The sequence below is a fragment of the Staurois parvus genome, unplaced genomic scaffold (assembly GCF_062004578.1).
Source record: "Staurois parvus isolate SC_StPar_1 unplaced genomic scaffold, SC_StPar_1.0 ptg001741l, whole genome shotgun sequence".
Taxonomy (NCBI): domain Eukaryota; kingdom Metazoa; phylum Chordata; class Amphibia; order Anura; family Ranidae; genus Staurois; species Staurois parvus.
The window spans coordinates 76,089-94,851 of NW_028319537.1; the positions used below are offsets into that span (position 1 = coordinate 76,089).

Below are 18,763 nucleotides of genomic sequence, written 5' to 3' on the forward strand. Positions count from 1 at the left end.
GCCTGTGGGTACTGAATGTCCTGATGCACCTTCAAAGTAGTCAACTTTACTTCTGATTAATTGGAGAAGTTTTCATTCTTCCCCGTAAAAGGAAAGCCCACAAAAGATAGTTTATTAGGGATGCACTTGGGTTTGAACCCATGTTTGGCTGAACCCGGAAGTCAGCATTCATTTCTGGACCAATGATCTGTGGGCAGGGAATTATCCATCCTGTAGCTGCACAAATTGGAGGAGATGCTCATGATATCTTTGATCTATTTGGTCAATGCCATTCACCAAATATGGCCATATTCGTCCAATGTCATGACCATCACCGTCCCTTTGTGTACATGGCATTGCAGGGTGGAGATTTTCCCCCTAACCCCCCAAGGTCACTGAACCAGAACTGGCAGCAGTGTTCTGGGTTTAGCCAAACGTGGGTTCAAACCAAACCTGGAGCAGAACCCAAGGTAATCCCTATTTCCGATTCTTGCTAGCGCCATAAAAAGAGGGCTTTTCCCAGACCAAAAGCCCCCTGTCTGACTCTTTATGTACCCTATGCCTACAGAACCTACTGATTAGCAGGGTACAGTTGCCTTGCAACCCAGGTTGGTATACAAACTTGAACGTCTTTAATAAAATCACTGCCCAAGTGGTGGCCTCTGTTATTTCTGGTTGGCTCCCAATGGGGGACATCTAGTTGAATTTTGCCAACTACAGCTGAATGTCCTGTGCATAACTATATATCCTGGACCCCTACATCCATAGCTCTGTGTGAAGGTGGTTGTGTTCTCAGATACCTAAAAATAGTTTCTTGCAAAAAATATTCTGGTAGCTTCAAGACTGGTATTACCATTGGCCACAGTAAGCCTATAGGCTGCAAAGAGGCTAGTAAACAGGTGGTAGAAGGAAAATCCTTCAATGGGGACATCTGTTCCAGTGACCACCTGTTGTCTACAGAACGGGAAGAAAAGGATCTTCCTGATGGGACACAGGTGGCAAAACAAACCCTACAAGCCTTTTATCCATTCCATATGCCGTCCAAAATAAAAAGAAAAAAAGTTTTGTCACTTTAAGGCACTTTGTGTAGTTATGTGACTTCATAGTCCTAGTCCATTGGTTGTATTACGGTCAGTCCAGATACAAAATGTCTGGATGCTTTCTGTATTCAAATTCAGCAATCAGACACGCACTTGATACTGTCATGTGTTCAATTTATTTCCGTTTTTTTTACAATTTATTTTTTTAAGGAATTTCTTAACCTTTCATTTCATTGCCAGAAAACTATTGAATAATGAAGAAACACTCATAAAATGTGTGTGGTGCTATGGAAAGGACCAAAGAAATCTCACAAACATATTTAATGGAATAATTGAGTTTTGGCCACTGATCCAGACGTAGGGTCGGCTGGTGCGATGGAGGGACATAGTAGGTGTGATGTGACAGCTGCCTCGATCTGTCCCTGCGTTCCATAACCCTCAGCTGTTCCCGGACAGTCAGAAATAACTGGGTGTGGGTGGAGGGGGCTGGGCATTCTTATTACTTGGCACTGGGAGCCAAAGCTACACCTCCACTGGCGAGTGACCCCCAACACCACTACCCAGGGTCTGTCCTTCCTGAGCAGTGCCTGTCCACCCAGGGTCTGTCCTTCCTGAGCAGTGCCTGTCCACTTGGAGTGTCTTCTGGTCACTGTGGGTCTCTCTCTCTCCTGGTCAGTCTCTTTCCCACTTTTGGTCAGTGTCTACTTGGAATGTCTCTCCTGATCTGTCTGTCTCTTGTCATTATCTCTCTAGCTCTCTCTTATCAGTATCTTTCTCTTTCTCCTGGTCAGTCTCTCTCGCGCTTTCCTGATCAGTCTCTCTCTCTCGGTCAGTTTTTTTTCTCTCTCCTGGTTTCTCTTGGCTGCGCTCTCTCCTGGCCCATTGCTTTCTCGCGCTCTCTCTCTCTCCTGGTCTCTCTCTGTTGGTTTCTCTCTCCTGGTCTTTTGGCCGCACTCTCTCCTGGTCCGTCGCTCTCTCCGGTCAGTCTCTCCTCGTCACTCTCTCATCATCACTCTGCTGGTCTCTCTCTCCTGATCTCTCTCTCTCTCTCTCTCTCTCTCTCTCTCGGTCACTGCCTATCTCGCCTGCTTATTGTCTGTCTATTGTCTCTCATATGTTCCCAGACCTTTGCGTGTTTCTCATCCCTACAAGCTGTATGCACTCACTATGTTTTTTTGACTTTCCACAATCAATTTTTCATTTTGCACCCCCCACCTCCAAGTCCATTTTATGTCAACTCTGATATCCATTGTCTTCTTTTCTCCAGATTGTTAGCTCTGTGACTCCCTGTGGACGCAGTCAGACAATTTGCAGGTATGTTGCTCACTTATATTCTTCATTACTGCATGTGGATGACTCCATGATGTCCTCACACTGAACCATTAGGAAATGGTCATTGAGTTTGCCTAGTATGAGATGTCGTTAGTCTGCTGCAGGCATGAGGAAGCATTTCCTCAGTCTCCTCTCCCCGCACGATCAGACTGCAACATTGTAACTTTGTAGCAAGTCACAAGGTGAGAGGCTGCAGCCAGGGGCTGATCTGTGTCAGACATTTGTAAGCACAGCTGGCATATTTTGATCCAGGAAGTAGATGACCCTGGATGATGCCTGAACAAAGATGGCCCCGTCTTTCTGGAGAGAAAAGCCGATAAAGCTATTAGAGGAGTAATGTGATCTAAACCAACCTATATACCTGGGAGTGATAACACGGACACATAGCATGCTGTGTTGAACATACAACATGTATCTGATGAGTATAAAAGCAGATGAGCTTATGGATTGGTTTCCAAGTTTGAAGAGTCACTATAGGGCCCCCGGCCTCATGGTCTTTGTAGGTCTTCCCCCTCTCCTCTGACATTACCCTCTCTGGCATGTTGCTGGCTTTTACTGATATCCTATTTATAGAGTTCAGGTCCCTCCCAGAATTCTTGTCATGTACAGCCAGGGACGTCTCTAGAACTATGGCTGAATGCTCTGCAGAGCTGGCTGATCCCGTAGTAACAATCTGCAGAGCTCCAGATAATATATTAAAAATACAATTCTAGACTGTGAACAGCAGAGGATTTCGGGCAAATTTGGACCTAGGTGGGTAGATGTCTCCCTGATAATACATCTCCCTGTTCTTGGTCACACCACTTCCTTTTCTTTTTTTTTTTTTTTGCAAAAACTAAACACAAAGTGAACCAAAAATGCTTCATGTGAACACATAGTGCACTAGGGTGTCATATGGTTCCCTCCCGAAGAGGAAGGACCTTCCTGACCCCCTAGGATGAAAAGTTCCTGACGGGATAAGGCACTTTGGTCTACCTAACCAAAAGGTTTGGCGGAACCTCCCCTCATGGGCAGCTGAAGCTGACCACCAAGTGCTAGGTTAGGAGCTCTCTCGAAGGATACTCCCCACAAGGCAGGGGAGGGGAGGGAAGAACCAAAGGGCCACAGATCCTTCCACTAGAGTTCAGAGTAGACCCGAAGACCCACACCCTACCATCCTGTGGAGTGAAAAGACAGAAAACTGTGCAGGGACAAACATGAAGAAAGCGTACCAGTGTAGGATACGACTAGCTCTTGTGTTCATAAGATATAGCGCAAGAAAACATTTGGTGTCCTGGCCACATAGTAGGGTCTCAAACCCATAGTGCTACTCCAGCACCCCCCAGGGTCTTCACTTCCAGGGGTTGCTTGACACTGTGGGCCCTCTACCTTTACAGTCATCTGCCAGACCTGCTCAACTCGGGTAGCACTGGGCTCCTCGGAAACCTCCATACTAGGAAATACTCCCAATCCCCACCTTACCCAAAGGGCACCTTAATTAATTTTTTTTCCATGGGAAAGGTCCCATGTGAACCCCATCATATCAGCAGGGATAACTATACAGGAGAGGTCTCCAAACTTTCTAAACAAAGGGCCAGTATACTGTTCAGACCCTGTAGGGGCTGGGCTGTGCCCAGTGGGAGTAGAAAAAGACCTGGTGTCAGTGGAAGTAAGCAATACCCCATTATTGGTGTCAGTGGTAGGAATAGTTCCCCATCATTGGTGTCAGGAGGAATTTTTCCGGTTTGTCAGTGGGAGGACATATGCCCAATTGTTGGCGTCATTGGGAGGAATTGTGCCCCATTGTTTGTATCGGTAACAAAATCAATTCTTGGTGTCCGTGGATGACATAATGCCCTAAGGGCCAGATAAAAGCAAGCAAAGGGCCGCAGTTTGGAGACAACTACTATACAGTCAGCCATTCCAGCCAAGCTGGAATGATAGAGCTGAGCACCCCTACAGGACACTGATGAGAGCAAAGAGTACACTGGATCTGAGCCCAAAGACCAAGAAGCAGTTTCTCAGTCCCACCACGAAGACTATTCTATGTGGATCAGCTGACATGCATGCAGGTAAAGCCACAGAGATAACAGCTTCCAATGGGCACAACTTTTATGGTGACCAGTCAGACAAGGGATGTAGCTGCACTGAGAAAGTAAAGCCGTGCAGGAAGGTAAAACAGCCGGAGAACATATATGTACTTTAGCATTCTTTCCCATAATCCCCCTGGTTTTGTAAACTGGTGCTGGTCTACTGGGGGAAACCCAACACCAAATTCTCAGGATCACTGTATAGATGACAGCCGGCACTGAGAGGGTGATGCGGCTTCCATACCAACAATAAAACTGTCCTCTCCCAGTCTGCGTGTGTATATGTATGTATGTATATATATATTCTATTATATATTATAATTTTTAAAGAAACTAACCATAATCGGTAACTATAATTTTATAAAAAATACTAGCTCATTATATTATATATTTAAATTAGTAAAGATAAAATGTAATTTGATATTTATATATAATTGTAATATAATATAGAATATAATTATGAATTGTAATCAATTATTTGTAAATGTTAGTCCAAGACAATTTTTTTTTCCTATGGGATGGTCACAATTTTTGTGTTTTCTATGAGGTTTTATCATGTGTTTAAAAAAAAAAAAAAAACATGTTTTGGGCAGTTTTTAGACATTTTGCCAAGGCACCCCTGAAGAAACCTCAAGGCACCCCATGATGCCTGGGCACCCTAGTTGAGAGGCTGTTCTATGCAATGCAGGAAGATCATGGCTGGTAGGAAGGGCCAGCAAGGTGCTGTACATGGCTTCCTAAAAACATCATGGCACCCTGCCTCAGTACTGCTCTCAAGAGCCCTTAGCCCTGATGCAAGCATTGGGCTGGCCCTTGGGATGGGTTATGCAAATATTAAAATGTCTTGGTAGGTGGGTCTGGAGGAATGGGTGTTCCTAGGCAGGCTGTATTTGCATGCAGACTACCATGGGTAATGTCCACATGTGGTCCTGAACCTCCATGATTAAAGGAATCGAAATCCAATGAATGACAGGGGTGGGCCAGAAACTTCCTGGGGAGGAAGGAGCTAGATGATGCTGGATGTCCTCTGGCTAGGAAATGAGGCGGAGCTCTATCTGACTTGCTGCAGCTTCTAATGCATATGGTGACACGCTCAGTGTGCAGGGAAATCGGAGGAAGCCATTTCAGTCCAGTAGAGGAGACGGTACAATTGTGCAAGACTGGAGGTCAGACTTAAAGCAGAGCTCCACCCAAAAGGGGAAGTTACACTGTAAGCCTTTGTCCCCTGCTCCCCATTAAAGATTGGCACCTTTGGGGAGCGGGGGGGGAGGGGTGGGGGTACCCACTCCCACTTCCGCTGCGATCACCTGGGTGATCGGAAGTGGCAGTCAACCCCAACCCGCCATAGTCTTCTGGGACAGCAAGCTGTCACAGCCGTGTGCCCAAACTGAAGATGCCGGCGCCGAGGAGAGAAGACCACCGGTGAAACCAGCGGTGGTGAGGACACTGCAGGATCGAGGGGCAGGTAAGTGGCTTTATTTTAAGTCAGTAGCTACAGTTTTTGTTTTTCAGGTGGAACTCCGATTTAGTGTCTGCAGCCTAAACCTTTTTTATTGAAGGCTTCAGTTCTCTGGAAGGTTTTTATTGCTGTCTGTGTTCTCGCTGGAGAGATTTGCCCTCTTTGTTCTAATGACCACCGAAAAGTGATTGGAAACCCCAAATTTTAAATTTGTAACTGGAACAAGAGGGAAGTCTTCCAATTGGTTGATTTTTGCTCACTTTGTCCCCGGGACAGGAAGTAAAGGGAAATCTCCCCAGGAGGTCACAGACCGCAAATAAAAGAAAAACCTGACGGGGTTTAAATTCCTAATCTATGCAAAAAATGCTTTTGATATTTTCAACATATATTTGTCTTCACAATAACAATCACCTGCATGTTGAATGTATGTTTGAGTTTCCAATGTCTTCTCTCCAGCATGGCGAACCCTCAGCTTGTACAGGGCATGCAGAATGACCTCACCTGCCAGCTCTGCCTGGAGCTCTTCCACTCCCCCATCACCACAGAATGCGGGCATACCTTCTGCCAGGCCTGCTTGACTGGGGCCCCCAAGGGCCAGGATCAGGATGGCTCCACCCTGTGTCCCACCTGCCAGGCTCCAACCCATCCGAAGACCCTTCACCTCAACCGTCAGATGGAGAACCTAGTTCAAAGCTTCAAGCAAGTCCCGAAGGGCCACTGCATGGAGCACATGGACCCACTGAGTGTCTTCTGTGAGCAAGACAAGGAGCTGATCTGCGGGGTGTGCGCCTCGCTGGGCAAACACAGGGGCCACAACATCATCACAGCCGCTGAGGCCCACACAAAGATGAAGGTAATACCCAGCACACAGAAACGTAACACAGGTTTTTTTTAGAACCTCAGTTGAAATAAAACCAAAATCTGGGCAAGCAACTAAATAAAGAAGTGGGAGCGCTTTTACCTGCCGAAGGACTTTTATTTATGTCCATCCAGTTCTGAGATTCATACAGCTCCTCTGCATTGCTTTATAACAAAAAACTAAGTTCAAGAACAGCATGCGCCTAAACTACCTCACATATCATTCACATTCCCCGTACCCCCTATCTCCACGTTGGGCATAGATGGTGTGACGGGAGTCACTTTGGGTGGGGGGCCCATGGAACTCAGCTCACTTTGGAGAGGTGGGGAGACCCGTCTCAGCTCCCCATATCCCTATTATGTGTAAGTCACCCTGTGCCTGTTGGGGGTACAGGGTGATCTGTCCTAATATTGGGGTGGGGGGTTGTTGATTGTTTAATGCCATGTGGTTGCATCTCATTGTTCTATTGTGTCTTGCTTGGAAGCAAACTATTATGGGATGTATGTGTTTGTGTATTTGGCTTGGTGGGTGTCTCCAGCAGCCCTCCCTACTGATGGGACTGTCTGCTGGTGTCTCTTGTTACTAAATGTAGATTGCCCCGCCCTGTCATTATGCGGGGGGGGAGTTCCCTTGAATGTTGAATGTAGAATGTATATATCTTGTATCTGTGTTAAAATAGTCTATTTCGGGGAAGCGGTATTATCCTAATGGAAGTACCCAAGTGCAGACTGTGGGTCGGTTCCGTTAGATGGTGAGGCCTATTATCCCTGATTTAGAATCGTCCCGCTGTTGGCCAATCTCACACTGCTGTATCCTCAACAGTAGAGTTTCTCATGTAATAGGTCATGACCCAAAAGTGGGTTTGTGACCAGGGGTGGACTGGGCCACGGGGCAAGTGCCCCCCAGGCCTCTCATGTCCCTACCATCACCCCAGACTTTGGGGTTGCTTCTTGCCTTTGATAAGCATCTGTTTTCCCATTAGTTCTAATTAATTTCATGTGTTTCAACTACCATTTATTGGGTTTTAACCTCTAGCACTTTTATTTTCCCTAGTGCTGTGATTACTGCACTATCCTTTCGGAAGGAAGCAATTGTTTTACTGTTTAAAAAGTGCATCTACATTGTAGAATATTGCACAAGTTGTTATATGGAATAAACAGTTTCGGAAATTAAATTATTTTTGGGTGGCGACTTCATGACCGAGGACAAATGTGGCTCCTGAGGTTCCACAGGTTGAGAACCACAATATCAAATCTCAGCCTGTGCTTTTAGTCTCTAGTAAATTTAGGCCTAGCCTTGCTCATTAAAATTTCTCCTGCTCTTGGCCTCTTTTACACTGCTGTATCCACTGTAGTATCTTAACTCTTGTAACCGTACCTGGCCTGTGCGCTTTGGCAAGTTTTAAACTGGTGTATCCTCTACACTTTTTGTAGTAAAGCCACAGACTTTACTTTTTTTGTCACTAGTAAATTTGGGCCTAGTCTTGCTCATTAGAATTTCTCTTTTTGGCCAATTTGACACTGTTGTATCCACTGTAGTATCTTAATTCTTGTAATAGTACCTGGCCTGTGCTTTGTCTCTAATAAATTTGGGCCTAGGCTTTCTAATTAACAGTTTCCTACTGCTTGTCAAGTTTACATTGCTGTGTCATCTGTGGTCACCCAAAGCTCGATAAAAGACCCTCTACCTGCTGTATTTTTTTTTTTCTTGCATTGGTACAGCCCAGCTCCTCATGCCTTTTTATTGGCAGTTGTCTTTGAGCCCTAAAATGGCCAGAATTTAACAAGATTCGCCCTCCTTAGACCCCCAGTGGGATTTTTCTCTAAAATTGGGTTTGCCAAACCCTGGGTGAATCAAGAATGTACAGATTATCCCATTACCACCAATCTGACATTACATTACATTGAAATGATTTCCACTAAAAGGGTAAAAACAAAACAAAAAAAAAAAACTACACAATGGGAGTGCCAGGCTGCTGGTGACCTCATTGGATCAAAGATTTCATTTTCTAACTCTACAGCTACATTGTACTTTCCAGCGTGAGCACAATGAAGGGTTCAGATGTGATGCGTTAATGCCGGAATATGTTTCTTGCAGAGAGAACTCCCCCAGCAGCAGGTCCTCCTGCAGGAAGCTCTTCTGCGGAAGGAGAAGACGGTGGCGGTTTTGGACAGACAGGTGGCCGAGGTGCAGGTACGTCATTCACATGACCAGCTATCGTAGGAAAACCTAAAATCCATCCATTCATCACAAAGTGTCCTACAGGAGACCGGACAACCACGGCTTGACAATATAGATAAAAGTAGAAAAATTTGACTATTGTCATTTACCTCCATAGCACCAGTCTGTCTGGGCAGTATGGTCGCCTGCTGAATTGGCAATGTCCACAAGCAGCTTAACTTTTCAGTAAGACACAGAAGCTGACTTCCGTGCAATTATACTTTTAGATGTTTTTTCTGGGATTTTGAAGTGTAAGAAGACAATGACTTTCCTAAATCCTGTCTCTGTAAAGAATGAGCTATAACTAAGAAAAATTAAAAGACAGGGAGGGTCTAATTGGGACTGAACTACCCCTAAACAAAAGGACAGTTGTAGCGGCCCTAAACCACAACTTGATATTGGCATACATCACAACCATAATTAACTGATTCAGTTCAATACAACAGGAAAATAAATATACAAAAAAAATAAAAATATATATATATAACGGTTAGGTAACAGGTTTTGTCCCTCCCCCGCCTATGACTGGACAATGAGAGAAAAGCAGCAGACCAATGAGCTTGTCTATTGCTCTCAACTCCTCCTTTCAGCATGCTACTTGCACAGCTACAAACTGTATAGTAGACTACACGAGGCTGACACCAGGCCATCTAATCAGAGTACAGAGCTGCAGTATTTGCGTCTTTTATATCTGCCTGGAGTTCTGCTTTAAGCCCAATCCCGGATGAGTTTTCCTTCTCCCAGAATCCTCCGGGTCTGGGTTCTCTGTATCTAACGATTCCTTGTATCACAGGACACGGTGACCCGCTTTAAGAAGAATGTGAAGCAGCAGCTGAGCATCATGCGCTCTTACCTGAATATCATGGAGACGTCACTGGCCCAGGAGGCAGACAAGGCAGAGCAGAACGCTACCGCCGCCCTGCTGGGGGAGAGGAAGAGCATGGCCCATTACGTGGAGCAGCTGAAGCAGATGGAGGGGGTCCTGAAAGACGTGGAAGGCCAGGAGCAAACCGAATTCCTGCGGGTAAACAATCAGGCAAACCATGTCATGGAGGGGGGGTCTGCTTTTCTGTCTGCAGCAGATTTAAATCTGGGACAGCTCAACTTTAGTGTGTGTGTGTGTGTGTGTGTGTGTGTGTGTGTGTGTGTGTGAGTGTGTGTGTGTGTGTGTGTGTGTGTTGAGTTAGAACATCTATCCGGTGTATCTCTTACTGTCACCACTGGTGTCATTCCTCTAGACTTCCTCTGGGGGTAGTTAGTCTGGCTGAAAAAAGACAAAAGTCCATCCAGTTCAACCATTTACACAAAAAAGTTATAGTCCTACACAGGGGCAGACTGACAACTCATGGGGCCCCTGGGCAATAGGGGATCATGGGGCCCCTGTGTCCTTGCCCAAACTCAAAAAAGCCAATGAAAAAGGTACCAGGGGCATCTCATGGGGCCCCCAACTGACCCTGAGCCCTCGGGCAGTGCCCAAGTTTCCAAATGGTCAGTCCGCCCCCGGTCCTACACCCACAGTTCTTCCAGAGGAAGGCAAAAAACCCAGCAAAGCACGATCCAATCTGCTCCTGCAGGGGAAAAAATTCCTTCCTGATCCCCCGAGAGGCGATCGGATATTCCCTGGATCAACTTTACCTATAAATGCATTTTAAGTTTTCGTTTGGACCTCCTGCAAAGCCCACAGATACCGGTTGATCCTGCCGGTGAAGTCCACCTAATGCAGCTTCCTGCGGTTGGGAGGCAACAATGCTGCGCTGCTCCTGAATCCAGAGCAGAGTTGTCGCTCTAATTACAGCCAGTGCCTGCTTGCGCAACTACTGGGAGGAGAAGATGGCACAGGGAGCACGGCTGTCAGAATTGTTACTTCTAATTCACAGGCCTTTAGCTTGTCAATCGGAAACTGGCCACATCTAGCCCCGCCCACTGCTTTCTGGATTGGCAGCGCTGCCCCTGGGGCTGGAGAGTTGCTGTGAGCTGCAGTGTCTGGGAAGGGGCGCGTGTGAGACACAGGACTATTTGGCTCAGTCAGAGGCAGGGGCGGACTGACCAGTCATGGGGCCCCCGGGAAATAGGGGATCATGGGGCCCCTGTGCCTTTTGCCCAAACTCAAAAAAGCCTATGAAAAAGGTACCAGGGGCATCTCATGGGGCCCCCTACTGACCCCGGGCCCTCGGGCAGTGCCCAAGTTTCCAAATGGTCAGTCCGCCCCTGGTCAGAGGAGATGATGGAAGAAGGTTCAGTTGGTTTTGTTCTTTAGGTAGTATCTTACAGAGCAGCTGGCTTCATGATTTATGGTTCTGTACCTTCAAATTCAAAGTTGGCTGCCTGAATAAATGGAGACAGTTCATTATATCTGATTTCTCAGCATGATGGTGATTTACAATCCGATCTTTATACTGCCCTCATTCTAATGCTGTGTATTTAATTTCTTTGCAGAAATGCTGTGTGGTAACATTCAGGTAAGATAGAAAAGAAAAATCAGCATTTTATATGTGAAACTAACAACTCTACCGCTGCTGTAGAACTAAAAGTCTCAGCATAGCAGATATAGATTGTAGATTTCCTCTTTAACCACTCTTACTGTAGAGAACTCTTTCCTTTAGTGTCATTCAGGGGCGCTCTTAGGGTTGATGTCACCCCTCCGACGATCCCTGCAGAATGGATCGGATCTGTGGATTGAGCATAATGGATCGGACTCCGATGCATTATACTCCCCAATCCGCAGATCTGATCCATCCTGAGGGGATCGTCGGCATGCAACCTATATGGGGTGACACCGGACCCGCTCCACGAAAAGGTAAGTTGTAAAGCAACGGATCCATCCTGCGGAGATCGTCGGCTTGCTTTACAGCTTACCTTTTTGTGGAGCGGGTCCAGTGTCACCCCGTGCGGTAGGTGTCACCCGGTGCAGCGCACACCCCCCCCACCTGCCTCGAGACACCACTGGTGACATTAATATATATCCTTTTTCAGCTTATTAATGTTCACTTGTTTTTGGTTTTTTTATGGTACACCCCCTTAAAAGCGGAGCTCCACCCAAAAGGGGAAGTTCAGCTTTAAAGACTAGTCTCCCACTCCCCATTAAGGATTAACACCTTTTGGGGGGAGGGGGTACCCGAATTTGACAGCTACCCACTCCCACTTCCGTAGATTTGTTCTCCCTCCCCATAGTCTTCTGGGACACGTGACAGGTCCCAGAAGACTACGAGGGTCCTTCACAAAGTGCAGCGCTCCTCGCGCATGCGCAGTGGGCACCTGGCTGTGAAGCCACAAGCTGTCACAGCCGGGTGCCCACACTGAAGATGCTGGCGCCTGGAGCACCAGATGGCTGCTGAAAGGGGCTGCGGGGAGGACATTGTGGGACCGAGGGACAGGTAAGTGGCTGTTTTTTTAAAAGTCAGCAGCTACAGTTGTAGCTGCTGACTTTTATTTTTTTGACAGTGTGAGTGGAACTCTGCTTTAACTTTAAAGAACTCCTTCATATAGCAAAGTTAAAATCTCCCATTTCACCCTATTATTGATGTTCCTTTGGTTTAGGAAGGGGTTCTTTACGGTAGCATGTGTGTAGAAAAGGCTAAATTAAAATCAATGATATGTATCATTGATATTCAGTTGTATTGTGTACACCCCTTTAACTGTAAGAAGACCTTTCCTATAGCAAAGTTAGTTGTTTTTTTTTCAACTTCTCATTGATGTCCCCATGTCTTTTGTACATCCCCTTAACTGTAAAGAACCCCTTCCTATAGCAAAGTTGATTTTTTTCACCTTTATTGATGATCACTTTTTATTTTTTGTACACCACCTTACTGTAAAGAACTCTACCCAAAAGCTAAACTTAAAATCTACTTTTCAAGTTACCTTAGATTGTACGCCCCTTGAGGGTTAGGGACCTTAGATTGTACGCCCCTTGAGGGTTAGGGACTGATGTGAATGTACAATATACATGTAAAGCTCTGCTTAAAATTGACAGCACTATATAAGTAACTAAAATCAATAAGTTATCATTGGTGTTCACTTTTGTACACCCCCTAACTTTAAAGAACCCCTTCATATATCAGTTAAAATCTTTCATCTCATTGATCACTTTTCTTTTGTACTCCCCCTTACTGTAAAAAAAAACCCTTCCTATATCAAAGTTAAAATCTTTTTCATCTTATTCATCATTTTTTCTTTTTGTATTCCCCTTACTGTAAAGAACCCTTTCCTATAGCAAAGTTAAAATCTTTCATCTTATGGATGATCACTTTTCTTTTGTACACCCAATTACTGTAAAGAACCCCTTCCTATAGCAAAGTTAAAATCTTTCATCTTATTGATATCCCCATGTCTTTTGTAAACTCTAACTTTGCTATAGGAAGCAGCTCTTTACGGTTAAAGGAGTATACAAATGACATGAGGACATCAATAAGATGAGAGATATTTTAACTTTGCTATAGGAAGGGATTTTTTACAGTTAAGGGGATATATAAAAAGAAATGGGGGCATCAATGAGAAGTTAAAAAAGAAACTAACTTTGCTATTGGAAGCAGATCTTTACAATTTCTTAATCTTCTCATTGATGACCCCATGTCTTTTTCTACACCCCTTTAACTGTAAAGAACCCCTTCCTATAGCAAAAATAAATCTACTTTTAACTTTCAGTGATGTCTCCTTGTCTTTATACAGACCTTTAAATAGTTAACATGTTACATTGTATTCTTGACTCCATACATAATAGAATGGTAGGTTGTCCTGAGACTTTTAGTTCCACCACAGTTGCAGAATGGCCTTAGTGACCTCTAAGTACCAGCAGTATAATCAGAGCCATGTGACCTCTCCAGGTTGGGGAAGATCCTCTCTGAGCCGCCTCTTCCCGGCCGTCTGGATATTCAGCTGCCCATCATCTCGGATGAGTTCAAGTTCCAGGTGTGGCGGAAGATGTTCCGGGCACTGATGCCAGGTGAGATTCAGGGAGGGGCTTTGGGGTTGGACACACCTGATTGGCCCACATGACACAGAACTAATAATGGTCATCCAGTACTGAGCAGGATTTCCATCATTGTTTGCTCATTGAATAGCGCCCCCTGTGGCCCACAATCAGCGGGGTTCACTTTTCACGTAGTGTAGTCATTCCACCATCAAGGTTTACAAAGTATCCAGATGAACTGCTGGCAACCCAAGGCATCTGCCCGTGCCATTGGTGACCTCCAGCTTCTGTGCCTAGGGAGCAGTGCGGGGACAAGGTCATCCGGGGCAAGGATGCCAAACTGCACCCTCCCATTCGTGATGTGCAGGCTTAGGGGATCCTACGCCCAGCAGTCGCCCACTAATCTAAATCACAGCCGCTATCACTACTCCTTTCAGCCTAGTAACAGAAGGAAGGTGCCCTCATCCATACAGTAATCCATTGCGCCTAGGGCACTCGCCCCTCCTGCCTGCCCCCTGTCCCTGGGCACTCGCCCCTCCTGCCTGCCCCCTGTCCCTGGGCACTCGCCCCTCCTGCCTGCCCCCTGTCCCTGGGCACTCGCCCCTCCTGCCTGCCCCCTGTCCCTGGGCACTCGCCCCTCCTGCCTGCCCCCTGTCCCTGGGCACTCGCCCCTCCTGCCTGCCCCCTGTCCCTGGGCACTCGCCCCTCCTGCCTGCCCCCTGTCCCTGGGCACTCGCCCCTCCTGCCTGCCCCCTGTCCCTGGGCACTCGCCCCTCCTGCCTGCCCCCTGTCCCTGGGCACTCGCCCCTCCTGCCTGCCCCCTGTCCCTGGGCACTCGCCCCTCCTGCCTGCCCCCTGTCCCTGGGCACTCGCCCCTCCCCCCCAACCCTTGTACCGGGGCAACTGCCTCTCCCCCCCCCCCCCCCCTGTCCCGGGGCACCCGCCCCTCCCCCCCAACCCTTGTACCGGGGCAACTGCCTCTCCCCCCCCCCCCCCCCCCCCCAACCCTTGTCCCGGTTGCTCCTGCCCACCCCTTGTCCCAGGGCATTCACCCCTCCCTTCCACCCAGGGGCGGACTGACAACTCATGGGGCCCCCGGGCAACAGGGGATCATAGGGCCCCTGTGTCCTTGCCCAAACTCAAAAAAGCCTATGAAAAAGGTACCAGGGGCATCTCATGGGGGCCCCCTACTGACCCCGGGCCCTTGGGCAGTGCTCGAGTTTCCAAATGGTCAGTCCGCCCCTGCTTCCACCCCTTGTTCCAGGGCACTCACTCCTGCCCACCACTTGTCCCCACCCTGCTAGGCATGCTGCTGTAGTCTTGACTTTTCTGACTTCTAAGCCAGGCCACACCCCCAGTTTTTCATTTTTATCTAATACTGACATGTTTTCAGCCACTTACACCAATCACTGTCCCAGAAAGGAGCTTACACTCCAATGCCCATAGAATGCTTGGGAGAAAGGCAATTAATCTGATATTTTTTTGGCAAGAAAGTAAGTTATACAGAAGAAACCCACGCAAACACAGGGAAGACATGCAAACTCCATGCAGATAATGGTGATAATTGAATCCAAGTCCCCCATCCCCCCAGGTACAGTAAGGCCCCTTTCACACAGGCATTCCATATGTCCATTTTTTCATCTGTCTATGGATGAATAGCGGACACCAAGTATTTCTAAGGACTCACTAGAGGATGTAAACGGATGATCAAGGAAAGACTACAGCACTTAGCTGTTGGCCTGCAATACCACATATGCCCAGCAGATGGGGGCAGTAGCACATCATTCACCTTACAGGGGTGCATCATGTTGAACGCACGCCTCTGTACAGCCTTGGTGGGAAAAAAGTTCATGTAACAAAAATGTCAAATATTGCAGCTTAGCAGTCCTGAGATGCAGTGGAAGATTTAGTTTTTTTTTTTTTCAGGATTTTTTCACCTGTTGATCTTGCTAGGAACATTTTTCCTGTTCTAGGGTGACAACCCTCCCTCATACCCTCATCTATGAAGCAGAAGCATTGTCACCGTAGCACAGAAAGTGTGTTAGTACTACAAGACACCTCCCTCTCTCTCTCTTCATTACATAGAGAGAGCCAAGAACAATGTAACTGGTAGCACAGTGGCTAAATGGTTAGCACTTCCACCTGGCAATAATGGGGTCATCTGAATCCCAACCACAGCACCACCTGCCTGGAGTTTGCATGTTCTCCCTGTGCCTGCGTGGGTTTCCTCTGGGTACTCCAGTTTCCTCCCCCACTCCAAAAACATGCTGGGAGATTAATTTGTTCCTGTCTAGATTGGCCCTAGTATGTGTATCTATGAATGTGAGTTAGGGACCTTAGATTGTACGCTCCTCGGGGGCGGGAACTGATATGAATGTATAATATATGTAAAGCGCTGCGTAAATTGACAGCGCTGTATAAGTATCGGGGGGGGGGGGGGGGAAGGCTGGATTGTGAGCCGCACCAGGTTCCAGTCAGTCCATGTGATGACAAGAAGCATGCTGATAGGATTAGAGAGCAGAGTGACAGATGAGCACATCCTTGTGCTGCTTCTCCATTACCTGTACAGTCAGAGGTTGGGGGTGCGTCCGGGATGACCTTGAAGTGGGTTGAATGTTGGTCATTAGACTGAGGTCATCTGGTGGCAGAAAATATGGTTTTGTTATTTTACCTGTTAATGCAAAACTCCAGCCAAAAAAAGTTAAAAATAACCCATTAAGACAACACATCGTATGAGGGATGTGAGACGTAATACATTGTAATCAATATAAACATAGTGGCTGATTTACAGAAGTAACTAAATTCCATCATTTCCACAAACTGATGTAATGGGGGTATCTGTTACTTTTATGGATAATTATGCAAATTATATTGGATTATTAAAGCAGGAGATATAAGGACACTAAAGGGTGCATTTATGAGAACATTTGACCACCAATTCGCCCAGTGAGTGCAAATACCTTAATTCTGTGCAAATGGGGCAAAAAAAAAAAAATTGTCATTAGGCCATTTTCTGTGCTTTCTCATTTAAAATGGAAATACCACATTTGGCCATTAGATGGCGTTAAGTATCATAAGAATTGCCTATGATACTTGGTACCAACTAGTGGCCAAACATGGAATTTTCATTTAAATTAATTAAAAACATTCCTCCAGCACAGGAAATGGCCTAATATTTTTTTTTTTGCACATTTCATACGCAACGAATGTACATGCACTTTAACTGGGTGAATTGTTATGCACGTTTTAAAAAAATTCAAGCCTTAATAAAGTTGCAATGACAACTGCTATCGTGCAAATGGACTTAGCGCTTAAAGTACACCTAGAATATCTATGCCCTCCCTGCTTTGAAAATAGTCAGTAGGAGGTTGGCTGTGTCTATCCCAGCTACGCCCCCCCCCCCCCCATTAACAGCTACATCAAGAGGACGTGTGGCCAAGTCTGACTTGAATTTTCCACATTTGTTGTGACTACCATCATTTTTTCCTTCACAGCTCTGGAAAACCTAACCTTTGACCCTGACTCGGCTCAGCAGAACCTGGTCATCTCCTCCGACGGCAAATCGGTCGAATGTTCCGACCACAAACAGTCTGTGTCCGATGACCCGGCGCGCTTTGACAAGAGCAACTGCTTAGTCACCAAACAGAGCTTCACGGAAGGAGAGCATTACTGGGAGGTCATCGTGGAGGACAAGCCGAGATGGGCCCTGGGTGTCATCTCTGACACTGCCAATCGCAAGGGGAAGCTCCACGCCACCCCAGCCAATGGTTTTTGGCTCCTGGGATGTAAGGACGGGAAGGTCTACGAGGCCCATGTAGAGCAGAAGGAGCCTAGACTCCTCCGTGTGGATGGGCGTCCAGAAAAGATTGGGATCTACTTCAGCTTCTCTGACGGGGTCCTCTCCTTCTTTGACGCAGACGATGAGGACAACATCAAACTCCTGTACACTTTCCACGAGCGTTTCTCAGGCCGTCTCCACCCATTCTTTGATGTCTGCTGGCATGACAAGGGAAAGAATGCCCAGCCCCTGAAGATCTACTCACCACCCGGTACCCAGCTTTAAACTTCAGTCTTGACGTTGGCCAACAACACAACTGCAAATTCATGAACCCAACCAAGGAGAAGCAGGTTAATGCATGCAGAATTCAAGAACCAGTCAGTCTACCTCCAAACTAACAAATCTTAGCTCAACTGTCGTTTTTTTTTCTTTTGTCACAATGACTAGCTGGTTCCAGGGATTCATCCAACCCAACACTAGAACCACAGACATCAACCATTATCTACTCCTCAACTCAATGTGAAGATAATCTATTGTCACTCATTATTGGTGGAACCCCAAAAATGTTGCTGAACTGTTAAAAAAAAAAAAATAAAAAAAAAAATGAATGGAAATACACCCAACAAACAGAAGATGAGGGCTTGTCTTGAAGGACCACACCATGTTACAACATTGATGGTTGAGCTTGAAAGACATGTCATTTCAGTTTATGTATTGTGAGGGGCTTCTGAATAAATGTTTATAGAAAAGATTTACTAGTGGTCTTTACTTTTCAGAAATAGAGATTTCAGATCAGTCAGGTGTTGGAGAGAAATTTTAATGCATAAAATTGACTTCCTGTCTAGTAGATTTCATAGGGGAACCTGCCAAAGGGCTCATTCACACAAGCAGCCAGGGAGGCGGTAAAAGCAGGTGGCTGTGCCGAGGCCTTACTGGTGCCATGCTTGGGTAACCTATGCACTCTGGTGGAGAAGCAGGCGTTCTGGTGTTGTGCTGGAGGACACATGTACATTATGGTGCTGTGATTGGGGGAATATATGCACTCTGATCCTGTGCTGGAGGGAGGGAGGTGAAACCTGGCGGAGTCAGATGGATGGAAACATGATACCCCAGAGGTGTTC

The 18,763-nt window shown here is 46.5% G+C and overlaps 1 protein-coding gene across 2 annotated transcripts; it reads left to right on the plus strand.

Moving 5' to 3' along the window:
* Nucleotides 1-1,508: 1,508 nt before the first annotated feature.
* On the plus strand, nt 1,509-18,393 carry TRIM72 (tripartite motif containing 72). Of its 2 annotated transcripts, none has more exons than XM_089663661.1 (8): nt 1,509-1,712; nt 2,287-2,333; nt 6,336-6,732; nt 8,836-8,931; nt 9,752-9,982; nt 11,395-11,417; nt 13,779-13,897; nt 17,359-18,393. In XM_089663661.1, exons 3-8 carry the CDS (start codon nt 6,337-6,339, stop codon nt 17,925-17,927), a joined length of 1,434 nt encoding a protein of 477 aa, XP_089519787.1. In that variant the 5' UTR covers nt 1,509-1,712; nt 2,287-2,333; nt 6,336; the 3' UTR covers nt 17,928-18,393. The 2 variants fall into 2 exon arrangements, with proteins under 2 accessions (XP_089519787.1, XP_089519786.1); XM_089663660.1 differs by having other exon boundaries at nt 1,510-1,690.
* Nucleotides 18,394-18,763: the final 370 nt, after the last annotated feature.

Bases quoted from the DNA above. Each gene is read 5' to 3' on its own strand.
- TRIM72 (XM_089663661.1), top strand. From the start codon at position 6,337: ATGGCGAACCCTCAGCTTGTACAGGGCATGCAGAATGACCTCACCTGC. The intron at 11,418-13,778 runs GTAAGATAGAAA...TGACCTCTCCAG, and splicing joins TGCTGTGTGGTAACATTCAG to GTTGGGGAAGATCCTCTCTG. The intron at 13,898-17,358 runs GTGAGATTCAGG...TTTCCTTCACAG, and splicing joins GTTCCGGGCACTGATGCCAG to CTCTGGAAAACCTAACCTTT.